The 18,801-nt window shown below is 42.0% G+C and overlaps 1 protein-coding gene across 4 annotated transcripts in view; it reads right to left on the bottom strand.

Moving 5' to 3' along the window:
• Positions 1–15,728, bottom strand: part of SNX22 (sorting nexin 22) — a 48,722-nt gene extending 32,994 nt beyond the window's left edge. For 3 of the 4 annotated variants that reach the window (XM_068275643.1, XM_068275645.1, XM_068275647.1), the window contains exon 1: positions 523–761. In XM_068275643.1, coding sequence (XP_068131744.1) covers positions 523–585 — 63 coding nt within the window. In that variant the 5' untranslated portion in view covers positions 586–761. Of the gene's footprint in view, positions 1–522; positions 762–4,259; positions 4,375–12,333; positions 12,466–15,146 lie in introns of those variants that run through there. The other variant, XM_068275646.1, reaches the window with a different exon arrangement.
• Between the last annotated feature and the right edge of the window lie 3,073 nt (positions 15,729–18,801).

The following is an 18,801-nucleotide window of genomic DNA, read 5'->3' as shown; positions in this document are numbered from 1 at the left end:
AATAGACTGGATGACAATGGTCAGAGGCATTTCTGCTGACACTAATCACCATATACTGTCAAGGATGGAATGGGGAAGGGGTTAACTGGAAAAACTGTATATATATTTAAAAAAAACAAACACAAAGACAAACTGTAAATCACTATGTTTACAACTTATTTTCAGTGCTTATAAAGCACAACATATTATGCAGCATGTCACAGTATAAAGAAGCATGCACATCTGCCTGATTGCCTCTACTGTCTGATCCTGTACACTCTGTCCATTTCCACTCTTTCACTCAATGCACACACTTGTCACAGCCAAGGTGGGCAGCATGCATCACTGTCCATTCAGACGTCCTATCGGTGGTCTAATATCTGAGGACACTTAGGACAACCTTCATCTTTGTATTCCATCACACCAGCCAGGTCCAGGCACCACAAGACTTGGTGTTAGGAAACTATTGCATTGAGCTGTCCATCTACAGAACAACAAAAGCATGACAGAATTGCTGTAAAAGAATAATGCAATGTGACTTACTGTGTGAGTCTTGTCTGAGTTCAGCACTTGATGTCCCACTGACGGGATGAACACCTCAATCATGTTTGCTTCAGTAAGGATTCACACTAGCGTAGCTAGCTCAGTCTCGCCACTGAAATGAATCGTCTGCTTGGCCATGCAGCTAATGGGGTCCTGAGTGCCCCGGGGTAAATCATCTGATGTAGCCGTGTCACCCCACCCCCATGTCTCTCCCTTGTCTGTCCAGTGTCCACTCTTCAGCTGTTTGAAACTTAGTAACCTTACTCTGCTGGGACAGACCCTCCCCGCCTCCCCTGTCCCCTCCCCGGCTCATTCATGCTCACTTCTGCATGAAAGCCACCCTCCTCCTCCTCCCGGGCTGGCTGGGGACACTGCCAGCAGCACACAGGATGACATGAAGTCATTGCTCCGACCTGTGCAAGGGAAGGATCGTGCTTGAGTTTACCTAGAGTCCTGCATAAGGAGAGATTTTGAAATGATGACAGCTTTTCCATTTAAATAAACAATTCCAGTTGTTACAGCAGAAACACTCTGAATGAGGATCCTTTGCATGTCTCAAAACAAGTCTACAAACAAAGTGTTATCTCCAGTGCAGGATGCACACACTCCCTAAATCTCCATACACATCCTAAATGTTAGCACACACATATCAGCGACCTGGCTCAAATGACATTACTCAGCAAAAAGAAACAAGTAGTTTAAATGATGTGTACAGGCACTGATATTCCAAACGATTATGCGAAATACTGCGCACGCAAGCGTATGTGAGCGACTTACAATTTATGCACGCATGCTCTGAAACAATGTCATTTGAATGAAGTACACACTGGCCAACTGTATGATATCTGCCCAAGCCATCTGAATTGATCTGCCAGTTGGATCAGGCAGAATACATTATATTATTCGTTCCTTGTTTAATGTCAATTGGCTAAATTATATATCGATTGTTGTCTGATACAGCGATATCTGTCCACTCATCAGACATATCAAACAACTTTGTGTACAAGGCTTTGTGCTCCAGGTGTCAGGTCTGTCATGTTTCTCAGTGTGTGTTATGTGTTTACAATGACTTGAGTGAACATATAGGAAAGGATGAAGTGTGGGGTCTTGTATACTGACCAAACAGTGGTAATATTTAATTTAATAGAGTAATCACATTTACATCATACACAAGATAGAATTCTTGGCCGATTGGATCACTTTGATTGAATCTGCCGAATATCAATTGTCCCCCACATGGCCAATCAATAAGTGTCTGAACAATTTTAGTTGATCAACTGCAATAGTGAATAGGTGATGCCAGAGATTGTTTTATCTATAAGCCCAAAAGGCAACTATCTTCAGGAAACTGCTCTCTCTGGCCTCCAATACAGATTTTTTTCAAGAAATTGCAGTGAACTGCTGCTGTGGTTAAAATGGGACATGTAATGTTTTTTTTTTTTTTTTTTGCTGCAGTAAATTTTCAGCAAAGGTAGGAGATCAATAGCCACTGTATAAAGCGATCAGAGCAAAGGCTGAATGATTTTTAATTACATATATATTGAAATATGTTGAAATCCGATCAGAATTTACTCCTACAATGATTTTGGTAGTTTAAGTCCATTATCAGCCTGTTTGTGGCTTGCTTCAATTTAAGAATGATAGATTACTGGCAATCGTTTTACATTTAATATCAGTTTGTGAAATTGAAGAGCTGGTAACCTTTGGATTGATTTGAATCAATTCTTCTTACAGCAGCCAAACAATTACATTATATTAAAATTAGTTACATGCAAGAAATAGCATCTCTAATAATGACTTTATAATAATGACCTTATTGTGTGCAGTGGTTTTGGTCCTATTTATAGTAATACTATGTGAACACAGTGGATTTTGGGATCTGAAGTCTTTCCTGTAAGGCTGTAAGCCATCTGTGTCTTCCACACTCAGACAAAGAGGATAAGGATTGAATGACATTTCAGCATTGTGAAGTGGCCCAAGGGTTCAGGAGGACAGCCTGGTGATGATAGAAGAATGTTGAGATTAACTAACAGAAATTTTCCCAATGCAGATTCATGTATCGGGGGTTCACTTTTGCAAATATAGACTTTAATTTGGTTTGGCTTCTTTTCAAAGCCCTAACTTGAATCCAACAGAGATTCTGTATCAGGACCTAAAATAAGCATACTAGCAGTTTTCCTGGGGTGTTACTAGGAAAACTGCTACTACATTACACAACATTTTAAAGAGGAGCTTTAATTAATGATTATTTTTTTTTATTTATACTGTTATACAAATGTACTGTAGTATCATTAAGCCTAACATAACTTGTTTAATGTATTCCCTATGGATCCTTTGTACAACAGTGTAAATGACTTGTCATTCAAATAGGACTGTCTTCTCTGACTACAAGTGCAATCATACCAAACTTCCTACCTCCCTTAAGTTACAAAAATGAACACTCCACAATGAGAGAATGCAAAACAGACACAGACACACACACACACACACACACACACACACACACACACACACACACACACACACACACAGACACACACACAGACACACACACACACACACACACACACACACACACACACACACACACACACACACACACACACACACACACACACACACACACACACACACACACACACACACACACACACACACACACACACACACACACACACACACACACACACACACACACACACACACACACACACACACACACACACACACACACACACACACACACACACACACCTTGCAATCAAAGTGATGTTACACCAACAATCTAGATCTAAAGAAGATATTGTTTGCACCATTGCTTTCTTTTCTAGGAATATTTACACAGTGGAAAATACATTGAGTTTTTAGCTGCCATCAAGTCATCTCTTGGGGAATAGCACTACCTAATGGAGGGCAGCAACGTATCAAATTCTAATTTTCACAGATCAGAAGAACCTCAAGAACTTCCCTACCGGTAAACCACCTAGCCAGGCAAATCAGCTTTATTCTATTCCAGATTCAACTGTCATATGGCCCACAGGCCTGGGTCCAAGAATTGCAAGGCTGAAACCTAATACCTGATGTTTCAAGAAACCTTAGAACCTGCTGCATCCAGTGATGTCTATTTAAATAATGGACTTCCTGTTTATTCAGTGCATTGATCTCCAGAAGAAAAAGGTAGACCTCTTCTCAATGTTAAGTTGATCCAGACCATAGTCTTTGCACAGTTAACAGGCTTTACCAGATCTCAGTTATCCAAGCATGTAATGATTTTCCACTGGTGGGAAATTTTGAGGTTCCATTCAGGGGGTATAACCAATTCCTGCTATATAGTCACACAGTTGCAGCTCCATGTAAAGGCAGTGAAGTATTATTATGAAGAGAAGGTTCTTGTAGGAGACAAAAAAGGCACAGAGAGACCGGGAGCCCGATCTGGTGTATTATCTCAGGGACACCAGAATATGTGTATAGTAATAAGAAATATACTCACAAAATTGGGTTGCTATATATACGCAACCACTTTTGATCGCATGTGAGGAAGTACCGTCCTCACTCGGCCTTGCTTCTAGCAGTGGGGTTGGTCGCAGCTCCGAAAGGAAAAAATGCCACTGGAAGAACCTTCCAAGTGTGCTTTCCCCTATTCAGGGGTACAATGAATTAGGAGAAGGGTAGGAGGCGCCCGTGGACGTGTAGCTTTAATTCTTATATAAATTTAGATAAAGTACTTAGGTTCCTACCTTAAAGTAGTATAACTCACACATATAGTAATAGTTGAAGTTTCTGAAGCTTTATTGGGGCACAAATGACAACGCGTTTCGCGGCCGAGCCACTTCCTCAGGTCTATAGGTGTGCCTTTAAATACAATATGGCAGCAATCAGGATAGACATACCACTAAACAATAGTGTAATTATAAAAACAATCAGGATAGACATACCACTAAACAACAATGTAGTTATAAAAACGACAATAAATAATAAATGCATAATACCAATACAAAAAACTACATACATATATATATATATAAAATGGGTAAAAGGTTAAAAAAGTTGGGAGTATGGCATATAAACATATAGATACACGTGTGCGCCTGCGCAGACGCAAGGAACGGTATATGCACACCACCCACGCATATCTACACATAAACATCCATGTGTTCACAGTTCACTCAATACATATCTATGCAAAATAGGCTAAAAACTAAAACACCAGGGGGAGTATAACCTCAGTTCCCAAGAGAGACTTCTGAGGATCAGGGATTCCCACAAAAAAAGGCATATATGGGGATAGTTTAGTATATATAAAAGGGATATGTGGTGGAGAGGTGGGGGGAGCAGACCTAGTCTAGTTCAGAATTCCCATTTAGTATTGTTACCTAGGTGGGCAGGATGCTGCCACAGGGGGACGAGATGGGATGGTGGGAAACAGGGAATTCTCCCCGGAGGGAAGAGGGGTTAAAACTGCCCAGAGGTAATGTATAGAGAGGTAATGTAGGTAGGGAGCTTACCTAGAGGAGTCACGTCTGGATCCTGAGCGCCATACAGCGCTGCACGTGGAGCGTCGCTGACTAAATAGCTGGATGTGTGCGCTGAAAGGGAGCCCCAGTGAGGTTCGCGCGCCAAAAGGGGATCCTCCGTGTTGTCTCCGGGGGCGTGGCGTCACGCCACATACGTCAGGACATGGGGATGTCCTGTAAACACGCAGGGATGCGTGCTGAGTAAACGTGCTATAGAGCACGATGTCTATGTTGGTGGCCATATTGGAGAAGTCCTAGGGAGGCGGCCATTTTGGGGAGGGCCCACGGCGTGACCTAGAGCATGAGTGGCGGCCGTGCCGCCATGTTAATGGAGACACATGGGGGCAGCCATATCGTGGTGGGTCGGGGAAGGATTTAATATATAGGTGTTACAAAAGAATTGTGGAAATTAGGATATATTGTGTTGTATCCAGTATATATGATCTGGATCTAAATGGAAGTAATCCTAATGGCAGTATATAGACACATAGATGGATGCATATAATACAAAACATACACTTCTTCAGCCAGTATAAGGTAAGACAATTAGAAATTAGACAGAGATATGAACAAGTGTAAATATACAAAAATGGAAGTAATGGGGCCATGACTGTACAATAAAGGTGTATAAAGCAAATAGGATAGCTGTACACAAGTATATTACATAATACCCGCCCAAACCGTCCACATTTATGTCTAGGAATGCTAGGAGTGTAATGGGGCGGAGATGATACTGGATAGTGTCGCTGGAGTAAATTGCTGAAGACGGGGCTACTTTCTGGGGTAGAACCTTATATGGGGGACTTCCTACGTGGATCGACTGGGGGCAGGAAGGGGGGTCTCGGCTGTAGGAGGTCGAATATCTGACACCAAGTTTAGGTCTAGGGGAGGGTGAATAGGGACCAGGAAAGGGGGGGGGGGAGAGGAGAAGGCAAGGGAGGGCCGGGAGGTAAAGTGGGGAGGGGTAGGGGGAAAAGGGGGGGGGGGGGAAGGAAGGTGTAGGGGTCGGAGATGCGGAAGAGAAGGAGAGGGGAGGGTTCCCCCAATGATCCACAGCCCCATCACGGCCTCTCATAGCCATCCTTCCCCAACCCCCCCCCCCCCCTTGTTTCCCCCCCCCCTCCCCACTCCCACCTTCCCTATTGCCTCCCTCCTCCCCCCATCCCCCCCCCCAAACCACCCCCTTCCTTTTCCCAAAAAAAACCCTCCCCCCTCCTTCTCTTCCGCATCTCCGACCCCCTACACCTTCCTTCCCCCCCCCCCTTTTCCCCCTACTTTTGCTTCAGGTGTGCTTTAAAATGACCCTGAGGGCCTGTTCAGACTGTCAGCGTATGAAGCACACATATAAAATCAAAGAAACACAAGTTGAAAAACGCATGCGTTTTTCTTGCGTTCTAATGCGTTTTCTATTGCGTTTTACACACACACGTGACCCAGGGGGAAAAAAAGAATCATGGGAACCACAGAGTGAAACGTACGCTAAAAACGCAATAGTACGTGTTTTTGATACGCGTCCATAGACTTCAATTGCGTCCGTTTCTATGCGTGACGCACAGAACTGCATGCAGCAATGCGGATAAGAAATGTATGCGTCTCATACGCATACATGTGAACTAGCCCATTCAAAAGCATTAGGAGCCGTTTCTATGCGTATTTGGTACCCATACGCGTTCCCTGAAAACGCCTAGGAACGCGCATAGTATGAACAGGCCCTGAGTCAAGTGGGCATAAACGTTTTATACATACCTGGGACTTCCTCCGCACACATCGCTCCCTCGCCATGGTCTAAATCCTCCTAGATTCTATATTCTCTCGTAGCAGCCCTTTTCTTCACAGCCAGCCTGACCACATGCGTCCACCCTCAGGAGTTCTACTGTGCAGGGGCAGAACACTACCAGCCATGGGAGCGAGAAGCTGTAGCATGATTGGCCGCACTGCGCCTGCACAGATTGGTTTCGACTGACCACGGCGAACAGGGCTGCTACGGGAGAATTTAGGAGCCTTTATACCACTGCAAGGAAGCAATCTGTGTGGAGGGGGCTGGAGGAAGCCCCAGGTGTGCATAAAAAACTCTTATGCCCCCTTGTCTCAGGTACACTTTAAATAACATTCAGTTCCAAATCTCATGCATGGATGGGGGTTAGTTTATATTTTCTTTAATGTATAATTGGATGTTTTAGCATTTTATTATCCTATGACAAAAATGAAAAGTTCCTGTTTGGAGTTAGTGTGATATTAACTCAGGAATGTTTTAGTAACAGCTGACTGGGTTTGAATCGAACCAGAATATCATCATACCAGACTGCAGGAAGTCTGTGTGGGAGGAAATTTCATGGAATGGACATTTTTAATCAGGCTTTTCTTTTGGCAGCATTTTAAGATAAAACCTTTCTTGCCAGTCGGTATACACAAAGGCTACATACAAAGAATTTCTGGTTTATTGGCATTAGTTATAGGTTAAATTCTGTAAATCATGCATAATGAAATGTACTGAGCCTTGTTGGTCTTACAATTATTATTATTATTGATATACAATCTAACATTACCAAAGAAATGACTCCGCGGATACTGGCATGATATGATGCTAATTTTTAATCACTGCTGTATGACTATAACCTACTATATGCCAAAGATATGTACATGGAAAAATGATTTTTTTAAGCACTTTGAACAGATGGTTTACAATGGCTATAATTTGGTTTGCTGGTCTTTACTGAGTAACTGTACATTTGTTCTATCTTTGAAGAAGATCTGCTGTCATGACATGAGTTCTATCCCATACGCTCTATACTTCTATCCCATATGCTCTATGCTATCAAATTTTAATAATACCACTCTTAAAAGCATCAGTTTGTATAAGGGGCAAATAGGTCAGTTGAGGATGTTATTAATGTCAGCCTGGCGTATATCACAGAGCACCTCAACAGACCAGACTCCTGTGTCAGGATCCTGTTCTTGGACTTTAGTTCGCCTTTCAACTCCATCCGACCAGACATCCTGCTAGGCATACTCTTGAAACGTAAGGTTGATTCATCCCTCTGCAGGTGGGTCAGGGACTTCCTCACAAACAGAACTCAACAGGGTTAAGCTCGGTAACTGCGTCTCCTGGGTGAGAACTACCGACATAGGGGCACCACAGGGGTGTGTACTGTCCCCACTTCTGTTCTACCTATGCACCAACAACTGCACCTCAACTGCTGATTCCGACAAGATCATCAAATTCACTGATGGCACGATGATCATCAGCCTCACCAGCAGAAAGGAAAAGCAGGCTTACCGTAGCCAGGTTGAGAGGATCTGTAACTGGTAAAGGGACAACAAGCTCATCCTCAATGCGGCCAAGACTGTCGAACTGATTGTGGACTTCCGAAAACTCCAACGTCCCCCCCCCCCCCCCCCACACCAGTCCTCATTGGAGGGACTGAGGTCTCCAGGGTACCATGTGTTCGGTTTCTGGTTTCTGGGCACTACCATAGCCAGTGATCAAAGATTGGGGCAGAATACCACCATAATCCAGAAGACTGCTCAGTTGAAGCTAAAGAAATTACTCACCAGCTTTTACTCTGCCACAATTGAGTCCATCCTCTGCTCCACCATCATTGTCTGGTATGCAGCGGCAACACTAGCAACAAGTATAAACTGCAGAGAGTAATTAGTGCTGCAGAAAAGATCGGTACACCTCTGCCTCCTCTCGACCTCTTCCACACCGCCAGAATGATGAAAAGAGCCACTAGGATTTCACAAGATCCTTCCCACCCAGGTTGCCGTTTCTTTGAGTCCCTCCCATCGGACCTCTGCTTCAGTACATTGATGTGCAGAAACACCTTTTTTTCCCCAGGCAGTCCTTCTGTTGAACACCCATTCACCTGGGCCCCTATAGTTAGTTCATGGATAGCTCAGTTCTCCAGGTGCCACCAAAGACTTGCCACCAAAATCCATCTATGAACGCCTCTGCCCTTCGGTATAGGAAAGGGGTGACATGACTATTTACAGCTGCGAGGGAAAATTATATGCATGTCTGTGAGTGTGAGTGCATCCAGACAACCTAACATGGAAGTCCAATATAGTGGGCAAACAGATAACTGTATGTATGTATGTATGTATGTATGTATGTATGTATGTATGTATGTATGTATGTATGTGCAGAAGTGACAGGACCTTACACCATTTTTACTAGTGTGTGTGTGTTTTACAATACTGTAGCGGATACATGTGCTCCTATCTAGCAGAAAACCTACACACTGTGCAAGCCTACTAACTCACCTGCATTGGCTGCTGTCATTGTGAAGGCTTTACGGAGCACTGATAGGTGCCCATTGTCTGAAGAGTATCTGGCTATAAACTCAGGACAATGGCACCTATGCAGCCAGTGCATGGACTCAGTATTGGTGCACAAGTTGAGAGTGGGCATGGTCAGCATGGGAGTAGCAATGCAGAAGTGGGTGGATACATTGCAGGGGCAGGAGGTAGCAAGGCCCTATTTCCAAATAAAGTATGCCTGAGAAACACATGGGCCCGTATGCAATCGATTTTTTGCACCTGAGTTATCTCCTAGAAGATAACTTTCATTTTCTCTTTGCAATAACTTTTAAGGATTTTACAATTCAAAAAGTAAATAAATATAGGTGAAAAAGTACTATCAAAATTATGTTGAGTACTTTATTACATGCTTGTAGTTTAAAAATAATTTTATGACAAAGTGTGAAAATATCACCTAGGAGAAAACTTAGGAGAAAAAGTGAATTGCATGGACTCACTAAAGCTGCAAAGAGCCAAACAAGTGTCAGAAGGCTAAGTTACTGAGGAGACAGGGATGTATAATATAACACACTATTACACACCAAGAAGGGCAACCGTGAAAATGCTAAACGTATTCCCAAACAGTACTAACTATACTTTCCATATAAAGTTCTCCATGTGCATCATGCCAACAAGAGAATATGAATACTGCAAAAAATAGGAATTGGCTCTTGGGTGCACATAGAAAACGTATAATTTATTAGTTAGTTGAAAAGTTCAGACAATAAGCTGATAGCAAAAAGTTTGTGAAAAAAACACAAGACAAAAAACAATACATACAAATGCTAAAAATATCCCCATAGAAAAACATGACCAAAAGGAGGCTGCAGCCCTCCAATAAACGGTTCTGGTACTCATGTGCACATGAAGTGGCCTAAAAGGATGTATACTGATAGATCCAGATGTAACTTCCAAAGGCCTTGAGCAGAAATATTAGCACAGCAGCATAGCATGCAGTTCTTGCAGGCAAATTAAACGGTAGTATAGATGAGCCTCCAAAGCATAGCAAAATGTAGCATGCAGCAAGCAGCAGTTAGTAATAAGCAATGACTCCAGATGCAGGTGACTCCAAAAAATAGCAATCACATCAGGCAACGTTCTGTGTAATCCATAATCCCACTCGCAGATCTGGACGACTGTATTGAAACAATCATAAATAAAGGAGATCACCAGAACTCCAACAATACCCAATTGCAGTCCATCAGGAGATATATCACATCAAGCCATGCAGTTTAAGCAGCCATAGAGAAACGCCCATCCCTGTATGATGTGCATGCAATTCAGGAAAGTTCATGCTCCAATTGTAAAACTGAAAAGTGGATCAGCCAGTATACATAGCTACCAGTCCTTGGTGTAGATTAGGTCATGAATCACAAGCTGGGGATATATCATGGCGTTAGATGACTCCACGACATGTTTCGCTGATCACAAAGTCAGCCTCCTCAGGTGGTAACGCCAGATCAATAGGTGACTCAGAGTCACCTATTGATCTGGCGTTACCACCTGAGGAGGCTGACTTTGTGATCAGCGAAACATGTCGTGGAGTCATCTAACGCCATGATATATCCCCAGCTTGTGATTCATGACCTAATCTACACCAAGGACTGGTAGCTATGTATACTGGCTGATCCACTTTTCAGTTTTACAATTGGAGCATGAACTTTCCTGAATTGCATGCACATCATACAGGGATGGGCGTTTCTCTATGGCTGCTTAAACTGCATGGCTTGATGTGATATATCTCCTGATGGACTGCAATTGGGTATTGTTGGAGTTCTGGTGATCTCCTTTATTTATGATTGTTTCAATACAGTCGTCCAGATCTGCGAGTGGGATTATGGATTACACAGAACGTTGCCTGATGTGATTGCTATTTTTTGGAGTCACCTGCATCTGGAGTCATTGCTTATTACTAACTGCTGCTTGCTGCATGCTACATTTTGCTATGCTTTGGAGGCTCATCTATACTACCGTTTAATTTGCCTGCAAGAACTGCATGCTATGCTGCTGTGCTAATATTTCTGCTCAAGGCCTTTGGAAGTTACATCTGGATCTATCAGTATACATCCTTTTAGGCCACTTCATGTGCACATGAGTACCAGAACCGTTTATTGGAGGGCTGCAGCCTCCTTTTGGTCATGTTTTTCTATGGGGATATTTTTAGCATTTGTATGTATTGTTTTTTGTCTTGTGTTTTTTTCACAAACTTTTTGCTATCAGCTTATTGTCTGAACTTTTCAACTAACTAATAAATTATACGTTTTCTATGTGCACCCAAGAGCCAATTCCTATTTTTTGCAGTATTCGATGTATAATATAAAACCTTTCCATCACTTCTTTGTCATTTAATCAATAAAGTGCAGTGAAACTAGAAATAAATGGTAAAAAAGAAACACATTTAAAAGAGACTTTACATTGTTTATAATCATTTCTTCCTTCATAAAGCATTTTTTGTCCCATGACATGACTGGATTATCTTTCAGTCAGACTGTTTCTAAGGTTACCTCTCTAAACTCCATTCCATTAGTCAGAAATCAGACTAAAAAAGAAAAACATATGAAGAATATTCAAAAGTTTTGCAACATATAGCATTTAATTGGAAAACAATATTTGGTGGTTATAACTTGGGGATGTTAATGTTAGTTCTGAGACAATTCCTGGAATTCTCAAGTCAACAATAAATAAGACCCAGCATATACAGTGGGTCAGGGGATGAAGACCACCTAAATCTTAAAAAATGACCAGAAACAGGTTGCCACAAAAAGAAGAGTTATGAAGAGCTTTCCAGATTCTCTCATACACTTCCTCATGGATAGATGGATAGATAGTCCTGCATTTTTGAATATTGAATAAGTAATGAATCCTGCAGCTACACGGGAAGGGGCATAGCACAGTGCAGAATGCCATAGCAGCTAATTGGGGTGAGCACCACACACTGTCTTCTGTGTGTGTGAGCTGAGGGGGACTGGGAAGAATAAGGCCCTCACTGTTTACTTACGTCCGGCAGCAGAGTGGGTCAGGAAGGGAAGTGCTGGCACACATACACTGAGCACTTGTCTGCAGGTGTGAGCCCTTGCGCACACTGTACACTGTTTAGCACATTTCATGCCATCAGATTTCCATTCAAACACTATGGTGAGGAGGAAAATGACAACTTTAGCTAAAAAGTAGAAAACACGTAAGAATACAGATATCAGTATGATTACAATAGTTAGAAGCATGTTTTCCAATATTTCCCAAATTCTTTCTTAAAGTACACCTGAAGTGATAGACATATGGAGGCTGCCATATTTATTTCCTTTTAAACAATGTGCATTGCTGGCTGTCCTGTTGATCTTTCCTACATCAGTAGTGTCAGAATTACACACCTGAAACAAGCACCTGATCTACATTTGCATGTTCAGGGTCTCTGTCTAGAGGCAGATGATTAGCAGGGCAGCTAGGCAATTTGCAGTGTTAAAAGGAAATAAATATGGCAACCTCTAAATCCCTCTCACTTGAGTCAGAGTAGAGTTGGCTCATTTTTCATAGCATTTTACTAAGGACATTATACTATCCACATTCATCCATGAGTCTAATGCTGGGAATACACGGTTCGTTTTTGCCTTCGTTTAAACCTTCGATTCGTTCGGTAAACGAATCGAGTGTTGAAAACGTATGTGAAAATAGTCATAATCTCATTATAGTTTCGATTAATAGACCCCAAAAACGAACGACTAGTGATCGAACATGTTTGATATTATCTCTCTTTATCCATCTAATCGAGCCATTGGTAGGCTTGATGGCTGTTCAGATCGATTATATATTCGTTTATGCTAGTCCGTCCCTGTAAAAAGGGATTTTCGTTTCGTTTCTTTGCAGCCTTCGATCATTGGAAAAACGAAACCATCAGAATCGATAAAAAAAACGAAACCGTGGGTGGTGATATTAACCGTATGACCGATTATTTCGGGATCGAAAAGGACAAAAGGCACAATCGAAACGAAGGTTTAAACGAAGGCAAAAACGAACCGTGTATTCCCAGCATTAGTCTAAAGTAGGGTCACCTTGTGGCAGAAGCCAATTAACCTAATATTCAATTAGCATCTACTCACATTATTTTTTTCTAGTGTAACACACTCTGAAGATGCCATACAATAATAAATCTGTTGTACAGAAATTAGTACTTGTTACCCATAGTAAAGCAACCAGTCATCATTCCCATAGTCCAATGGCTACACACACACACACACACACACACACACACACACACACACACACACACACACACGGAGGAGGTTGGGCTAGAAAAAAGCAGTGCATATTTAATTAAGGGGGGTGCCAGCACACACAGACTCACAGCAGGCAAGCTTTGTGCTGTGTGAGTCAGGTAAAAGCAGCAGAGCAGATGGAGAGACTGAAAAATATCATCCAGTGTAGGTTTGATGCTGCCCCCTACAATCACATGATTCATTCTGCTTCATGGTAGGGCTGCCCAGGCTATGATCAGCTAGAGTATGTCATAGTTTTAACACGGTCAACTTATAAGGGACCAGCATCTCTACATAATTATTAAACACTAACACTAAGGAATAGGTTTTTTTTGTTTGTTTTCAAATTTTTATAAAACATGAACATAACTTCAAGAGCTGGAGCGTGCCAGTTACCCCTGTGCCCCCCAACAATATTTTTTATAGACTTAAAACACAAACATTATTTTGTTGCTAGTCTATATTTTTTTCTCTGGACTATGTTAGCATAATACCTCAGTATAATACCCCAACTAGCCCCTATAGTTGGAGCAACCTGCTGAACTAGAAAAAAGAAAGGTAAGATAGGACAGAAGGGAAAAGAAAGAAAGGGTATGTGAGGACCTGGGCAACGGTCAGAACAAGTCACAAGCCATCAAGTGAGTGAAACTGAGAACAGAGTATCTTTCCACACTCTTATCAAAGACGACCAATTTGTCCCTGAACCTTGCAGTAAGCTTCTCCAAGTTGTATACCAAAGCTACTGTATTAAAAATTATGTAGGCATAATCAGGCAGTTTATCAAACTTCCATTAAGCTGCAATAGCACATTGTGCAGCAATTGAGTCATGGCTGTCGTGGGCCTTCAATTTTTTTAGTGAGAGAGAACACAGAAAGATCTTGTGAAACTTATAAATGTACCTGTCAAAAGAGGAGGAAGAGGATTTATAGTTACCTGGGGCTTCTTTTAGTCCCCTCTAGTCGGTCAGCTACCTCTGCGTCTGTCCAGTCCCCTCTGTCCCAGTCTGACTTGGCTCAGAGGTCTGAGCCAAGTTAGGGTCTAGACCAGCACACTATCTGTATGGGGTTTGGTGGGATTCCACTGGGCATCCTGGTGTCCTCTCAAAAATGCTTATAGGAAAATGGGCTTCCTCCCTACCTGACTGTATAGTAAGGTGGGGCATTAGATTTTGAAATATTTTGATGGACAATTAGTGGCGTGCATTATAAAAGTACTCTGTAAACCACTGCAGAAAATGTCAGTGCTATAAACACATGACAATAATTACTAGTGGGCCCCTTAACAATAAATTCTCCATTAAAACCGGCTATTAGGTAAATACTTCTTGCAGGACTCCTTTACAACATCAAAGACAATGGAAATGCATCATGGACACAGAATTACACAGTGTAAAACAGGGGAGTAGGTCTATGACCTCTATCACAAGTTCTACAATGGCACAGTGGGGAGAGCTCAATGAGTGAGTACATTCACTGACATAAGGATGTTCCCTTGCACATTCATATATACTATATCTGGTGTAATTGAAATAGAAAGACTTAGTTACTTCTGCAACCTTACCTTACTGTATTATATGGTGTTCTGCTTTCTTTATGTGGTTATACTTCTGCTTCTCTAGGATACGGGTTCTTTAAAACAGACACAGAAGTTCTCAAATATGCAACAGTGAATATGTTTACAAATATATTCAAGTTTGACTAAGACCTGGTCCACACTAGGTCCGGAAATGTATCCGTGGCTGCGTTTTTCAAACCTGATGAAAAACGGAGTCCCGGATACTAATGTTCAAAATAGCAGCCAGCCTCACCCAAGTAAAAAACGGATCCGTCTGCGGTTGCGGGGACCCGTTTACAAAACCTGAATGGAAGGTCCGGATCTGCTGCATTTTCACGCAACGGATCAGGACCACGGATACACGCAGGGGTAGTGAAAAGCAATGAGAAAACGCATCTCCAGCTCCACAGGCAAAAAACTGATGTGAAAACGGATAGCCTGAGCTTTATGATTGGCCCAAAAAAATCCTCCCACTCCTTCCTAATGATAGAGACGTTTTCTGTCAGGGAAAAACTGAACGGAAACTGATGCAAAACTGATGCACTTTCATCAGTTTGCAGTACGGTGGTCTTCCCCTGAGTCAAAAAGATGGAAAGGACCTGTAGTTATTTATCTATAATAAGATACATTTTTACTTTTTGCATCCCTCATCTTGCAGCAATAATTGCAGAGCAGAAGCCATTTGTACTTATTTTCAAAACCTGAACTAATCAGTTGAGCAGCAGTAAACTGACACTCCTGCCAGTTTCTGCTCAAAACACTGAAATAACTGTGGTTTATTTACCTGTAAAGCAAAGTAATCAAGCTTAAAGAAAGTCACATTAGTTTTTCATATGTACTTTGGATTCAAATAAATTTATATGCACTTTGAGAAGTTGTTTCCTCCAATTTTTGTACAAGCCTTATTGGTTCAGCTGCTCCCCCTATAGGGGTCTGTGCCTCTTTAAGAATCTGTTCACCAGTATTAATATTAATTCAAGTCACATTAACCCCTACAGTAATAGAAAGTTAAAATGAAAGCACTGGTGTTTTTCTCAACAAAAGTGGAACTTCCTTTAAGTAGCTATTTCCTTGCCAGCAGGCAGATTTTCAGCTTTTGTGTAATGGTGCACGTCACTGAAAGCCTCTTGCATATTCTTTGAGTCCTTCAATGACTAATGTGCGAAGAATAAGATGCACACGTTTGCCTATTTCTATTCTAATCAGGCTTGCACAACTTTGGAGTGGGATGCTGGACACCTGTCTGTGATTCAGGCCTCCCAAGCCACAGTCCAGTCACAGGGCTGAATGCTTCCCAGGTTCTGACTCAGCTATACACAGTCATAGTCTCTTATAAAGCTGAATCAGCACACAGGCATTGTGAAGACCACAACATATTACTGCATTTTGCACTGTCTGCTTCAGTAAACTTGTGTATAGAGGGAAAAAAAGTAAGGGATGATTCTGTTGCTGCTTTTCAGCACAACCTACAAACATGCACTTAGCTTTGTAGAAAAAAAATGCCTACAGAAAAAAAACGTATAATACATTACTGGAATTTTTTTTTAACTCTAATTATGGTGTGTCCAGCCACTGGTACACACTTTCAATTATGATTGGCCAATCACTGACCAATTTTACCATCTCCATGAAGTATGAGGGTTTATCTACAAAATCTCATATTCATTATCTTTTGACCCTCCTCATACTACATGGAGGTGGTAAAATTGGTCAGTGATTGGCCAGTCATAACTGAAGGTGTGTTCCAGGCTTTAAAGCCTGGTAAACCCTGGTATAAGGGGCAATTCAAAACAGATGCTAAACTATGCACTAGATCCTAAACACATAATATGTAGGTAGAAAAACACAAACTAACACGGCACAGAAACATTTTTACTACTAAACACATAATAAAAATGGGATCTAGTGCATAGTTTAGCATCGGTTTTGAATACAAGGTGTGTATTTGCCTCAAAGGGGCTCTGCACGCCTCTGTTGGTAGTCATTTCAGATCCGGGCTGGTTTTAGGAGCGCTGACAATTCTTCCCTGTCTAAAAAATAAATAAATGTGTAAACCATTTTATGGTCAGCTGCCCCCAGCTTCACACTATGTTTGTTTGGTAATGAGAGATTAGGGTCCCTTCCATGAAGGATGATCTCATTGTGGTGGAAGGGGCCAGTACAGAACACTCTGCATGCAAACTGTTTTTGGAAGCAAACATCCTCCATTATGTGAATTTAGGTGCATCTGTTTTAAATGCAGGTTGTGTATCCTGTCTATAATTAGGCTCTGCACACCTATGCCGTAAGTCATTCAGATGCAGCCTGTCTTGGGAAGCGTTGCCACCTCTCCATGCTGTATACCCAACATGTTTTTTTGGATTTATTTAATTGCATCATGCAATGCAGGTACCATTTCCTGGATTCTGAAACTGGGAATCAGATGAGCTAACCCAGTAGAGGGAGGCTCCCTATACTCAACTGATTTTTACATTTGGCACTGCTATTGGCCTGATGAAGCGGGATGAGACCCGCGAAACGCGTTGCCTGTGCTAATAAAAATCTTTTGTATTAATTACAGAGATATCATTGAGGTAAGCTACCTCACATTATCTATTGTTTTTAAGCTATTTTTAGATGCTTTTATCATACCAGGGCACCGCTTTCCTCCGTTGTGCTCAGTAGAGAGAGTGACTACTGTACAGCACACTCAGATTCTGATACAGAGACCTCGGAAGGAAGACCAGGGTAGCCATTAAGCAGAAGAAATAAAGGCAGAAACACCACCACCCCTAAACCATGACAGGCTGCCCTAGAACCGACATAATGTGCATCAGCCCCTTTAGGAGGCTCATCCGCTGTGGCGGGAGTCAGAGGCCAAACTACAACAGACAAGGCAAGTTACCTGGAATCCCATGATATCCAACAAAGGTTTAGGGAGGAAGATCAAAGAGTAGCCACTGACCATGAGCAGTTTTAAAAAGTTAACATGGCAGGAATGAATGTTCTATTTGGCTCAGGACTCATGGCAGGAATGAATGTTCTTAGAAAAGGCTCAGGATTCTCTCCCACTGCCACCTTCGAATATTTGGATATGATTGATTTATATAGAGTAGTACATAAAATCATGATCTTTCTGCTTTTTTTCTCAAAAGGTCTCAACTGCAAAGATCCAAGGAAAAAAAAAGTGAAGAAGGCCTCAGCGTACAGCTGGAACCATCTCGATTTTAGGGTTCTGTCCCATAGTCAACTGGGATCTGGTGGAAATGAAGGCACTCCAGATGCTTGACGAGCTATGGAAGGAGTGAATAGAATGGGCTTTTTTTTTTTATAAAGCCCTTCTTGCTTCGAGTGATCGCTGCATGTTTTGCGCTTTTAGATCAACCAATTCTATCCTCGTCTCCCCCAAGTTAACCGTGGATTTGTTTTCTACCAGGTCACCACAGAGATCAAGGCCATGCTGTATATAAGCTCCCCCTAAATTTTGACAGGTGAGAAGATGGCCTTTAAAAGGTTTTACAGAGAACCAACTTGGTCATAAAGCATGCTGAAAAGATGGTGGTGGTTAACAGGGACTTACGAGCCCTGAATGGCAAACAATAAGGTACTAAGCAGTCCTATGCGCCTTGCTCCGCTGTTGAGTACAGCTGGGTTTCATTTTGGAGAATGGCTGTTGACCTTC

This window comes from Hyperolius riggenbachi, chromosome 3, assembly GCF_040937935.1.
Source record: "Hyperolius riggenbachi isolate aHypRig1 chromosome 3, aHypRig1.pri, whole genome shotgun sequence".
In the NCBI taxonomy this organism is placed as follows: Eukaryota; Metazoa; Chordata; class Amphibia; order Anura; family Hyperoliidae; genus Hyperolius; species Hyperolius riggenbachi.
This window is presented reverse-complemented; position numbering and strand designations above follow the sequence as displayed.